At 44.2% G+C, this 13,925-nt stretch overlaps 2 protein-coding genes across 2 annotated transcripts; one reads left to right on the forward strand and one right to left on the reverse strand.

Annotated features, from left to right (window-relative positions):
- The first annotated feature begins 4,698 nt into the window (after window positions 1–4,698).
- LOC4332642 (uncharacterized) lies at window positions 4,699–8,821 on the forward strand. Its single transcript, XM_015777264.2, has 10 exons — window positions 4,699–5,010; window positions 5,103–5,282; window positions 5,448–5,663; window positions 5,745–5,927; window positions 6,065–6,286; window positions 6,486–6,602; window positions 6,734–6,877; window positions 7,250–7,351; window positions 7,814–7,882; window positions 8,335–8,821. The coding sequence occupies exons 1-10, from the start codon at window positions 4,846–4,848 to the stop codon at window positions 8,566–8,568; spliced, it is 1,632 nt and encodes a 543-aa protein (XP_015632750.1). The 5' UTR covers window positions 4,699–4,845; the 3' UTR covers window positions 8,569–8,821.
- Window positions 8,822–11,796: 2,975 nt separating this feature from the next.
- On the reverse strand, window positions 11,797–12,582 carry LOC4332643 (uncharacterized). Its single transcript, XM_066309114.1, has one exon. The coding sequence runs from the start codon at window positions 12,301–12,303 to the stop codon at window positions 12,001–12,003; it is 303 nt and encodes a 100-aa protein (XP_066165211.1). The 5' UTR covers window positions 12,304–12,582; the 3' UTR covers window positions 11,797–12,000.
- Between the last annotated feature and the right edge of the window lie 1,343 nt (window positions 12,583–13,925).

Below are 13,925 nucleotides of genomic sequence, written 5' to 3' on the forward strand. Positions count from 1 at the left end.
TGTAAATGCACCATTATAATCCGTGATTAGATTCGTGCTTTTGGTACACGCTATTCTATAACCTGGAGAAGGATTGATCGACTGAAAGTAGGATTAAAGCCAAGGTAAAATGGTGAGAAAGAAAATATTGTCATTGTGTAATTATTCCTTCATGAGAATAATGAGTTGCATTCTTTTATGATATTGAATGACTGCTATCTGTAATCTGTGGCTATAGTTTAAAAAAGGGCGCTTGATAAATGTAGCCATTTATGTCCATATAGATTGCAGTTACTCATGATGAAGACGAAGATATGCATAATTAATTCATTTATGAAAAAAGATATGCATAAGTTTTTATGTACAAATGATACGCGGATTAATTTGGAGAGAGAGAACGATTTGTCACTTAATAAGTGTAGTCATTTAATGTAGTCATTTATGTTCAGATATGCTTATGTTTATCAATGACTGCTATCTAGAGTCAAAGTTATACAAAAGGGCACTTGATAAATGTAGTCGTTTACGTAGAGATAGATGTTACTCAATGTAGATGAAGATATGAATAACTAAACCATTTATGAAAATATACACATAAATCTTTGATATACGAAATGAGATACAAGAGTTATATGGGATATATATAGAGAACCATTTCTCACTTTATAAATGTAGTTGTTTACTTCCAGATGCTTTAGTGTTTATCCATTGGGTATACGAAGATACAAATTAATCTGACCATGAAAAGGTACATTTCTAATCTTGATATACACAATGAGGTACACAAATTAATATGACATATTGAACCACAGCTCACAAAAATGTTACAATAATTTCCACTATGTCGTCCATAAAAAACCAGTACATTGATCCGTGACATTTAAAGAAGTGATTTAGATCCTTATAAAGAATAATAAAGATTTAATCTTGGGATAAAGAACAGCAAAAAAGAAGTAAATGTAGGACAATGATAAACTACCTAACTTGAACATTATCTAGGCTTGTGGGCTCATCCCAAAGAAATGAACTACTGAAAACATTCACAGTGCACTTAAGTAGTTAATGATGTGTTCGGAGGTGGGGGTTGGGAACCCATCTCCTATGCACGGAAAACGGAGCGGTTCATTAGCACGTGATTAATTGAGTATTAACTATTTTTTTCAAAAACGGATCAATATGATTTTTCTAAGCAACTTTCGTATATAAACTTTTTGAAAAAAACTCACCATTTAGTAGTTTGAAAAACGTGCGCGCAAAAAATGAGAGAGGAGAGTTAGGAAAATAGAGTACCAAACACAGCCTAAGGAGAGAGGAGTGGAGGCGAGTGGCTTCCACATGAAGCTTGTGCCCCTTTGCAAGGAATGAGTGCCTCACCTAGAAAAGGCTCCTGCTATGTAGAGCCACTCAAGGGGAGCCGCATTGGTTGATCTTGTCACCTCGCTACATACTGCAACGGTCCCTCATTAGCACGTCAAGCTGCTCTGTTGTCGTTGTTAGGGTCTTCACCACCATGGGCCACGCAAACCATCACTACATACAAAATTTTCGTTGAGACCGTTTGTTCTAAGCAGTGCCACCGAGGTTGCACTTTAACCACATGCACCATCCAAACCATCATATTTGAAGCGGTAGCAAGGAGGAGGACAGGAACGGGACGTTGGATTTGCAGTGGTGGCAAGGAGGACGGGAACGAACAATAGGAAGGGAGGCATGGTGATGGTGGTAGGGGAGGAAGGAGATTCGGCTAACGACAACCTTCGTGCAACTAGAGCTGTTCATGCATGATGCAGCAGCAGTCACTGTAATCTACCTCCTCCTCGACCATTACAACTAGCGCCCTCACCACCTTCTCTACTTATTTTTCTTAGACTCCGGCAGTGTCCTTGCCACCCGTCTTCATTTGTTTTGCCGGTGTGGGTGGTGGGGAATAAATGTTGGATTAGGTTACGCTACGTTTTTTATATTATTTTTTTGTTTTATTTGATTTTAGTGTATTTTTTAATTTACATGTAGATTGAAATATACAAGGGCTAAAATTAAAAAAAAAACTTCTGAGGTGGACACTTGAAGCCACTTGTATTGTGAGAGATGAACTTTTTCAAGTAAGGTTAAATCCAATTTACCTCCCACCCCCTCAACTATTATAAAAGCACAAATTATCCCTCTTAACTCCAATACCATACATTTTATATTCTCAATTTTTCAAACTAGACAAAATACCGCCTTAACCTAGCGAGGAACAATATTTTTGTCCTACTTGACATACAAGAGGCAACCCCATCAAAAAAACAAATTAAAAAAATGGTTGAACCCACGTGTCAATGGTCGCCTCATCTTGATGCACTCTTCCTCTCTTCGTCACTTCTCTCCCATCTGCCAACCACCGGCGAATTTGCCTCCTCTCCACTGCCCACGAGCAGTAGCAAAGGCGAGCTCGAGCTCCAACACCGCATCCGCCTCCTCTGCAGAGATCCATCTCCACCATGTGTGTTTCTAGGAGCTTTAGCACCGCAGCATCTCATCACCTCTTCTCTTTCTCCCTTTTTGACTGGAGCGGTAGGGTGCGGATCAATTAGAGCTAGTGGCAGTGTGGGCGAATGTGGAGCTCTAGGCAGGGTCTAGTGAGGTGGAGGATGAAGTGACATCGACTTCTTCCCCCTTTATCTTATCTCCCTCCCTCACCTCATCTCGAGCTTAGATATCGCTGGCTGCCTAGCACATGGATACCAAGAGGAGATGCATGGTTGTGGCTGGCTGGCTCAACAAGGGCAAAAACAACTAACGTGGATCGCTGGTCATGGAGTGCCCGGTGAGCTAGGCGTTGGAGCTGAGAAAGGGAAAGGCACTTACAATTTAGTCCCACCATTTTTTAAAAATGTTGTTTGACTGGATTGCTACTTCAGTGCCAAAACCGCTTGAGAACAGGAAGGGGGCGCCATGTGTCCGGATTAAATACTATAGGAGGTCATTTGTACTTTTGAAATCGTGAATGCCCTAAAAGAAGGAATAAGTTCACCGGAGGTCCCTCAACTCAACAGCAAGATTTTTCGAGGTCCCTTAACCACAAAACCAGAAATGTCTACCCCTAAACTCACTCAAACCATTCACCGGAGGTCCCTCGGCAGTATTTTCGCCTGATTTTGCTGACGTGGCATCCTAGTCAGCAAAAAAAAATTAAAAAAACACGTGGGGCTCCACATTTTTTTCTTCTCTTTTCTTCTTCTCTCCTCTTCTCCTTCAGGCTGTGGGCGGAGGAGGAGCAGCCGCGCGCCGTGGCCGCCGTCGTCGTCGGCTCTCCACCGTCGTTGTCGCCGTGAGCGAGGCTACGCGGCGCGGCCGTCCGGCGGCGAAGCAGAGGCAGCGGAGCGCGGCGGCGGAGCGGAGCAGCCGCGCGCCGTGGCCGCCCTCGTCGTCGTCTCTCCACCGTCGTCGTCGCCGTGGGCGAGGCCTAGAGTTACATGCATATATGCATTCATTCATGAATATATACATATACACTTTCAACCCGTGCAGCCTGCAAATCAATCACAAGCTGCTTTTGCTTTGGTCTTTTTCTCTCTATTGCATGCATGTATCCCTCACTTGAGAACCCATAGCTATCATGCATGCGTTCACGGGCTTTTGGCCTTTCTTCTCTCGTGCGCGGAGGGACGCCATTGCCGCCGACAAGCTCGCGAGTGAAGCTCGGCCGGCTCTCTCTCCTCTCTGGCGAGAAGAGCGCCAAGGCCGCCCTGCCCGACGACGACGATTACGAGCCCCCTGCGCCGCCGCTCCCACCCGGGGACGGCGACGACGATGAGGAGCCCATCAACCTCGTCTTCAAGGGCGGAGATGAGGCCAGCGGGAGAGGGGGTGGCGCTCCGCATCGGCGAAGAGGTCGCCGCCGACCGCCTGCCGCCGCTCCGCAGCCACACTTGCCCCCCCTCCCCGCCGCTCGCCGACCAGGCCCCCCGCTCCGTCGTAATCGCCCGCTGCCCTCCGCCCACCGCTGCTCCGTCTACCGCGCTCGTGGAGGTCAACCAACACGACGACGACACCGGCGGTGAAGAGCTGGAGCATGACGAGCGCCGCCGCTCCGCTGCCACTCTCACCCGCTGCCCTGCCCGCCGCTCCCGCCGTCCCAGCCGCCTCTCTCCCCCTCTCCCGCCACCGCTGGCGCACTCGCTCCACGCCGCCCGCCGCCGCGCCCACTTCCTCTCCCCTCTCTCGCTTCTTCCCCGCGCGCCGCTGTGCCCGCACCGCCGCCTGTCGCCACGCCCTCATCTGCCCGGCCGCCTCACTGAAGAAAACGAGAAAAGAAAATGTGCAGCTGACATACATGTGGGTCCCATGTACTTTTTAATTTTTTTTTGCTGACTAGGATGCCACGTCAGCAAAACCGGGCAAAAATACTGCCGAGGGACCTCCGGTGAACGGTTTGAGGGAGTTTAGGGGTACACATTTCTGGTTTTGTGGTTAAGGGATCACAAAAAATCTCGCTGTTAAGTTGAGGGACCCCCTGGTGAACTTATTCCCTAAAAGAATGATTGGGCTGGTGATTGGGCTCAGGCAAGGTGATTGGGCTGGGCTGAGAAAGTCCGGGACAGAAGGGAAATGTGCCTTGGAAGAAAAGAACGGTCATGGTGGCGCGGTGGCATCGCCCACTTGTTGGGGGTGTTGGAATCTATCGGTTCGCCACTTCGCCGTCCATCTCCCCCGGAAAAATTTCCCCCTCCCCTTAAACCCTACGAATCATTTCCTATCCATCTCCTCCGCCCTCCTTTCTTCTCCGGCCGCGCGCCGCACGGCCCACCTGCAGCCACCCAGCAAAGCCGCCGCGCGCGTCCTTCTCGCTCTAGGGTTTTCCCACACGACAACCCCCCAAGCATGTCGGCGCCGCCGTTGCTGAAGGCTCCGGCCGCCGCCGCCGCCTCCCTCGTCGCGGCGGCCGCGGCCCACCGCGCTACGGCCGCCGCCGCCGCCCCGTCCGGTGCGTCCCGCGTCCCGCCGCGACGCTTGCGCTGCTCTGCATCAGGCGCCGCCGCCGTCGAGGTGAGCAGAGACTCTTCCCGTGCAAACTCTGAACTCCCGCTTGAGTAGTTGTCGTTCCTTACGGGGGGGGGGGGGGGGGTCTGTTTGGTTAGGTGCGTGCTCCGATGGATTGGGCGACGAGGTCGCTGGAGGAGATGCAGCGGGCAGAGGACTTCGACTCTTTCTGCCTGATGGGGCTTTCGCCGCTGGATGGGCGGTACGAGCGCTTTACCAGGGACCTGAAACCCTTCTTCAGTGAGTTCGGCCTCATCAGATACCGGGTCATCGTTGAGGTATCATTTATTTGGATTCCTTTGCACTCGTATCATTTGTAGTGTATTTCATCATTTCCTCACATAAACTAGGATGCTTGATTCATGTGTTAAATACAGAAACTGGGGCATGATGCTAGTGTTATAATCAATGTTGCTTATCTGAAGTGACTTCTGGCTCTGTAGGTAAAGTGGCTACTGAAACTCTCCCAAATCCCTGAGATCAATGAGGTGCCTCCATTCAGCAAGGAGGCCCAGTTATTCCTGGATGCGATTATCCAGGATTTCAGTGTTGCTGATGCAAAAGAAGTGAAAAAGATTGAGAAAACAACCAACCATGATGTGAAGGCTGTTGAGTACTTTCTCAAGCAAAAATGCAGCTCAAATCCAGAGATTGCAAAGGTATGTCAGCCTTCTGTGTGAACCAATACCTGAACATACTATTACTTCGTTGCTAGCTGTTGAGTGTATCTTTGTCCCCAGGTGTTGGAGTTCTTCCATTTTGGATGTACTTCTGAAGATATCAACAACTTGTCACATGCATTAGCTCTAAAAGAGGGGGTAAATACAGTTATGTTCCCTGTTATGATGGACATATGCAAAGCAATGTGCTCCTTGGCAACACAAAATTCAACCATCCCTATGCTGTCGCGAACTCATGGACAGGTACGAGAACCACCTCTGAAGTATACTCAGTAATATATGCTTGTACTGTCGTACATATGTACACAGAGTCACTGTAATCGATGCTATATGCTTAGAAGTTATAACGCTAGCTTAGATTTCCACTTTCCTGCTTGTAGCCAGCATCGCCAACAACTCTGGGAAAAGAGATGGCGAATTTTGCGGCCAGATTGTCAAGCATAGGAAATAGTTTTTCTGAGGTCAAGATACTAGGGAAATTCGCTGGAGCTGTCGGAAATTACAACGCTGATGTTGTTGCATATCCAGAAGTTGACTGGCCTAAGGTTGCAGAAGATTTTGTCAAATCGTTGGGCTTGGAGTTCAATCCTTATGTTACCCAGGTGGTTTATATTCATTATTTTGATATCCAGTTGTTTCATTTGTATTCCCAGTTCAGTGCTTTATTGGAGTTATTATTCTTGAACTATGGTGGTGTGGAGAATTTCCTATTAATACACTTTCCATTTATCTAACTGCGCTGTAAATTCTAAAGTCATATGATACTCTTTGGTCTGACGCAGTTTTAACTTTTTTTTACAGATTGAGCCACATGACTATATCTCGAAGCTCTTCAATCTATTTGTTCAGTTTAACAATGTCTTGACTGATTTCGATAGAGACATGTGGACCTATATATCACTAGGCTACTTCAAGCAGGTAATACTAACATGCAAGGACTGTTCTTTAAGGTTTGGTTGAATTCGTTTAGTACATAGTGGGAAAAACTTAGTGGTCTACAGTTTTAGATTCTGTTTGAACTTACTGCATCCTTCCAAATGTTGTTCCAGATAGTAAAGGCTGGTGAAGTTGGATCTTCCACAATGCCTCACAAAGTCAATCCCATTGATTTCGAAAATAGTGACGGCAATTTGACTATAGCCAATGGTACATTGTCTTCTTTAAGCATGAAGCTACCAATTTCTCGGATGCAGGTATAATACTGTCTGTACTCTTCAATTTCCACTTTTACTATCTCCAGTTGTGAAAAAGGGGTAGTACATCATCCATTGTTGATGCACATGCAAGAACAGACGCCTAACTTGCCACAAATGGTGTTCTTAAGTTTGGCTTTATTAGGCTATAGTCCATGGATTTCTGTCGAACTCGTGGCACACGCTACACTTTCTTACCTCTGCACAATTTAATGCTTTCTTACCTCATTTTTCAATGCAACCGCAATTTTGGTCAACCAATGTGCATGCAAAAATTGTAGCTTGCCACTGATGTAAAATACAGCAAGCAGTCAGACATGCCTAACTATTTACTTAAGATTGAACTAATGAGCAACCATGTCTCTCTGTCAGCGTGATCTCACAGACTCGACTGTTTTGAGAAATTTGGGTGTTGGATTAGGGCATTCACTCTTGGCTTACAAAGCTACATTGCGAGGAATCAATAAGGTTCAGGTAGGTGGCCACAATCCTCCTCTTGTTTGATTTGGTTGTTTCTTGAATTATTCTTGTATAGATAATTTTATCATTGTCCAAGTATTGAACTAGCATATTTTGTATTTGAAGTCTTTCTATGCATGCTGTGATGCTGAATGGTTGATGCCCAAGCATGCACATCCACCCACCCACACTTTATGTTTTTGGACTAAGTGAACTATAAAGTGATGGATGTGGCTAGGTCTTACCCCAACTATTATTTGTATCTACTCAATATGCACAGGAAGGACCTCAGTCAGGGTATCTGTCGTACTAGAAACAAGATATTCCTTTGTGCACTACACATAATTTCATTTTCGGACTATTGGAATTTTAGACATTTAGTCTGTTTTGTAATTGACCTTAACTTTGTTAAGTTTACTAGCCAAAATGTAACTATGACACTTCGTTGTATTTATGCTGAATTTTGCCTGTTGTTAGGTGAATGAATCCCGGTTATCTGAAGACTTGGATCAAACATGGGAGGTCCTTGCAGAGCCAATACAGACAGTAAGACCATTCTTTTTGTCCTCTATATGGTTTCTGGTTGTTTTCACAATGGTATGCTTCCATGGAGGAGTTGTATTGGTTTGTCCTAGAAATTTGTGCGCCTCTTCAGATGCTTTCAAATTGTCGAAAGTGTCTTTTGGATGCTTGTTTTGTGATTTTGCATTGCCCTTAATGCTTTGTTAGGTAGGATTTTTACGTTTTTAGCCAGGTGTATTCATGGTGAATTTTGATACTGAGAATGGTTAGTTTAATTGCTTTTGTTTGGTTCGAAAACGACATATTCTCCTACATCGTACAATATTTTGAAAATTTCTCAGAACTTATAAGTTTGATATTGGGGGTAATTTCACCTATTGGCATTTTCACCAGATACATCAACTGTATTCATCATCATTTGTCTGTCGTCTTTCAAGCTCAGATGCATATCATACATTATTATATCATCTTTGTAGGTGATGCGAAGGTATGGAATCCCTGAACCTTATGAGAAGCTGAAGGAAATGACCAGAGGGCAGGCTGTCACCAAGGACAGCATACGGCAATTCATTGAAGATCTAGACTTGCCAGAGGCGGCACGATCGTCGCTTCTGAAGCTAACACCACATTCTTATATCGGAGAGGCAGAATTTTTGGCTAGAAATATCGAAGAGGTGGTTGATCTAAAATCTGGATTTAAGATCGAGTGAGCACCCGTTCCGGAACTCGGTAATCCCCCCAAATTTTTTACCAGGACAGGAAGAATAACGGGCGAAAATCTTCAAAGCTGAGGGTGAACACCGAATTGTGTCCTGACCTTTAACAACTTCCGGTTACGCTAATTCAGCTGTGCTGATTGAAAGGCTTTTGGATGCACGCAAAATGCATCCGTGGAATTTGTGCCATGCGTGTTTCGGAATAAAATCAGAAGCAGGATAAATCTTGCTCGCCTGTCTTTTTCAATCGCAAGTGGCCTTGCTACAGTCTTCATTAATGCAGCATTCGCCTTTGCATCGAGCAGGCTACGAAATTGAGACCGCATATCATATTCTGCTGAGTTTTGATTCGTCCGAAAAACGTGGTTACGTTTGCAAGGCAATAACAGGCGACAGTGACCCTTCGAGTAGAGGAGTTTTAACCGTAGACGCTCAAAGAAAGAAGGAAGCCCGGGATGCTCGTCCTTATCCGACCCTCGCTGAGAACGGATTCGTGGTGCACGGCACGGACGGAACACCGCGCGCGGTAAATTCTTCTCGCGACCGGACCAACCAACCAAATGGCGTTAAGCTCCGGCTCCGGCGCTGCAGCTTACAATCCTGGCACGTGAGAGACAAGAGCGACCACGTCACACTCTCCCACCTGAGAATAATAAGAACCCTTCGAATCACAGGAAAAAAAAATAAAAAAAAATAGGATTCTAACATAATATTCTCAACCCTTTAAATCACAGGAATAAAAAAAGAGAAATAAAAAAATAGGATTCTAACATAAATGCAAGTGTAAAACAAATTATTGTAACACAAAAATATAGGAATGACCGTTTGATTTGGATGTAGGAAAAACCATAAGAATTTGAGAAGAGATAAAAACTCAAGGGATTATTTTCATGAGGTCCTACCTCACGTTAAATTTCCTTCAAAACTCGTATAGAAGTGGCATTCCATAGGAATTCCATACGATTTCATAGGGTTCATTACTTCGATTCAAAGGGCTATGTTGGAAAATTTTCTATAAGAATAAAATCCTCTGAATTCCTATAAATTTTCTTTGAATTAAAGGGGATATGAGTTTATCTGTTCTCATGTACTACTGCCCTCTAACGTGGGTTATTCGTATATAAAGATCACAAACTGTAGGACCCACGCGTCAGCCGCTCAAAATAAGATGGCTGACCGGGACCGACGGGCTCCGTTGTTTTTCGTCCGCGCAGCACGAGGTGTCGAGCGGACGGGTCGTTTTTAGTTTTGTTTGTATCATTGTGTGGACGAGAGCCGGGGCGACTCTCTACTGGCGCGCTTTGGTGCTGCTACACGTGGGGCAATGGGGGCTAACGTCTGTCTGCTGTTCAGTTGTTGAGCTCTCGCTTACTCAGGCCTTTTCATTTTAATGTCATTTTCAACATTATCAAATTTTGATAAATTTATTAAAAAAGTGGATATATTTAGTTTGCTGTCAAATTGCCAAAATTTTGGCAGGCAATTATGCCAAAATTACTAAAATTTAATAAGGTTTTTTTCATCAAAGTAAACATGCCCTCAATCTCATTAATAAACGTTGCCATTGCGAGCAGCAGATATCCACAGAAGATATTAGGAGGCTGTTTAAAATACCTACTTAATAAAAAGGATTTCGTTATCCAGAGAAGATATTAGGAGTCTGTTTATAAAATACTAGTAATAAAAGAGAATTATGTAATCTTGCGGGGATACTCGACACATCAAGTGTCGAAGCTATCTCAAATGGTAAATTTTTCTACAGTATATCGTTACTTCACGATTTTAATTGTAAAACACAACACAAAGTGACTTTTAGGAGTAAATACTCTATAAACGTGGTAATTTGACAGTGGACATCGCACCTATTAAAATAATAATTTCTGGTTGGAGAGGAGCGAAAAATCACTTGAAATATTAAAATTACTCTTAAAATTACCCCCTGGATCCACATGTCAGTTCTTTCATCTCTTTTCTCTCTCTATCCCGTCCGTTGGTGCCATGGGGGTCATCGCCGTCGATGGGAAGCAGCGCGTGGGCAGCAGAGGAAGGCGACGCTTCGTCCGACGAGTTTAGCTAAAACCGACGATTTCCTATAGTAAAATTTGTCATCTTAAATTGTGGCGGTTCGCTCATTAGCTTCAGAAAGACACCATTTCATTCGAACACTCTACGGTAACAGTCGAAATAAATTTCAAAGCGTAGATAATCTTTTATGAGCATATACAGTTATACACACGTTGATGCCGCCAAATTGCCTGTTGAAGCCAGGCCGTGTTATGCGACGTCCGAAAGCATCACAGCTCTCTGAACAAAAGGGCCGTGTTAGTAGGAATGAAGCCGGATTTTGGTCAGTCATCGGATCATGGTTTTAACCTGTAAATGGTCCTGACTGCAACAGTGGCGCTTCACGAGGTCCTAGGACAGAACGACAACACCGAAACGTGACATGCAATCAGCGACTCATCAGTGCACTGTCTACAACAGCTACTGCCTACTGGTATTAACTACACCTTCAGTTCCAAACTTCCAATACCCTAGTACTACGTGTGTACTATAAATCTGAACAATTCAATCATATCCTATAATATTCCTTCAATCTTAAATAACAAATATATAATTGGATGTGACATGTTATGATACTATTAATCTAAAAATATGTGTTACTTCCGGTAGGTTAGTTTTCTTAAGTGACGGAGTGAGTAAGTGCACTTATATGAGACAAGGGAGTAAAAAAAGAATTTTATATATTCCTCAGTTAATAATATTTGTCATATCAGACTATTGTTAAACTTTAAAAACTTTGACTATAAATAACATCTAAAATATTTATAAAATATGATGATTAAAAATTACTTCCATAAAATCATAATACAGTTATTGATATTTTAATACAGTTATTAATATTTTTATATATTATAATAAAAAATATAGTGGTCGAAGTTATTTTGTTATATTTTTATGACGAGTATAATCAGGTAGGAAATAGTAGTTTCATGGACTCGCCACGATTAAGAAAATCATAAGATATTTCGAGGGTTGGACTCACCCCCGTTCCGACCGCGCACCCGCACCAACTAGTCCAACCGAATCTCACTCAATCCCTCTCCCCAAACATTTCATCACCCAAAACTATCAATGGTGCTTGCTGTTCTTCTGCCTCACTGCTCTGCACATACATCAGACAAGCAAAATCCAGTAACAAATCTACGCACTAAGCACCAGTACAATACAATTAGCGGCATCTAAATTAATTTGCCATGAAGCATGAACACAGTGAATAACCGACAACAAAATGGAGAATCATCTGAAAAAAAAAATCAATCAAAAACAGTTGGGAGATTCAGAGCAGAGCTAGGAAGCGATCATATACAATTATGCATACGTACGTACGTACGCGCGCCCTATATGGTGGGGGAGTGGCACCGATCATAGCGTGCAGCCGCAGAAGAGGAAGAAGCAGCACACCATGGAGAAGAGCGCGACGGACTCGATGGCGGTGACGAGGCCCCAGAGCACGGCGTCCACGACGGGGGAAAAGTCCTGCACGAGCTCCGGCCACCGCCGCACCGCCGAGCCGAGCCGCTCCGGCCACCAGTGCTGCCAGTGCCACCCGCGGAGGGCCGGCGCGCCCGCGTAGTGGCCGGCCGCCGACGACGGCAGCAGCGCCGCCAGGCTCGGCACGCCGAGGTCCGGCGGCCACCGCAGCATGGACACCAGGCTGCCCCCCATATCGTCGATCGAGCGGCCGCTAATTAACCTGCTCTTCCCGGCGAGGCCGCGACGGCCGGTCGCCGCCGAGTGTTTCTCCCGCTGTGTGGGCTTATGCTTTGACGGGTTGGGGCCTGGGGGGATGCCGGTGTAACGTGTTACTTACTGCTGCTTTGCTATTAGCTAGTAGTCGCGTGTGGAATGTAGTTGTACCCGCGCGTCTCTTCTCGTGCTCTCGTGGTGCATAGCACCGGTGTCCGGTGTCACGATGTGGCGGAGACGCGGGGTCATGGGCGGTTTGGGTCTTTTCTTTTTTTTCTCGGCAAAGTGCTGGGACTGGGAGTTGTAGCCCTGTAGGTCGTCATGCGACTATGCTTCGCACTCAGGCATATGCCGCACATGGCGGTGAGTGGGTTTAACGGACGGGCGTTCGCGCGTCTAGATCATGCACGCGCGTGAGAGTGTGAGATACTTGAAATGATTCTGGCTTAGCCTATGGATCCATCCGTAGCTTTCGATTATGCAACATCTAACAGGTAGGGGTGAAAACGGTACGGAAACTTTCCGGATTCGAACCTATTTTTCGAAAACGGAATATGTCGGTCGGAATTTTTTCGGAAACGGAAATAAATTCGGAAATATTTTCTCGGAAACGGAATCGGAAATGATAAGGGCAGTTTCTGTCGGAACTCGGAATCGGTCGGAAATTTTCTCGGAATTACCAGAAATTTTGTGAAAGAAATACCCTGGATTCTTTTTTTAAGCACTGAATAGTGAATACCATGGTGTTTGGCTATTTTTTTTAAAAAAATATTTGTTATGCAAACTAAAATTACATAAGAATATTTTTTTGTCCTACATGGGGATTTATCAACAACATTACTCTTTTAAACATACATAATTTATTCAATTGGATTTATCAGTTTGAGGGAGTTTTTATTCCGATAAATTTTCGTTACCGTATTCGCGCCGGTTTGTTTTCGCTCCGTTTTCAGTTTCGATAATATTCGATTCCATTTTCGTATCCGGGGTTTCCGATTCCGATTCCGAATAAAATATGAAAACGAAAACGATAAAGATGGTTTCCGTCCGTTTCTGTACCGTTTTCACCCCTACTAACAGGTATGTCTAAGTAGGGTTCACAACTCTGACGAAAACCAGTCGAATTCTGCGAAATTTAAAGGTTTCGACAAGGCTCGAAAATAAAAGCCGTTTGAGATTTCGATAAGTTTCATCCAAATTCAAATTTGAATTGATAAAAAAGAAAAAAAAATAAAAAAACTAATAAATAGTATGATATTCATAGAACCTATTGGGATATAAATTTTTGAAAAAAATTAATGTATTTCGTGTATTTACTGAAATTTACAATAGGAAAGAAAAGAATAATGAATTAAAAAAGGAAAACAATTTCAGTTTACCTCTTTTTCTAGTTACCGATTGAAATTTTGATGATTTCGCTCAGAATTTTGTCAAAGCCGACCGGTTTTTGTGAGCTTATCGGTAAAATCAGGGAATTTATATTTAAATTTTGGTTTATGAAATTTGTTCGGAATTTATCGGCTCTCCACCAGATTTCGCGAAAACCGTCATTCCACTAGAGCCTAAAACGGAAAGCCATCTCGGAATCGTAAACCCTGGGT

This window comes from Oryza sativa, chromosome 3 (genome assembly GCF_034140825.1).
Source record: "Oryza sativa Japonica Group chromosome 3, ASM3414082v1".
Classification (NCBI taxonomy): domain Eukaryota; kingdom Viridiplantae; phylum Streptophyta; class Magnoliopsida; order Poales; family Poaceae; genus Oryza; species Oryza sativa.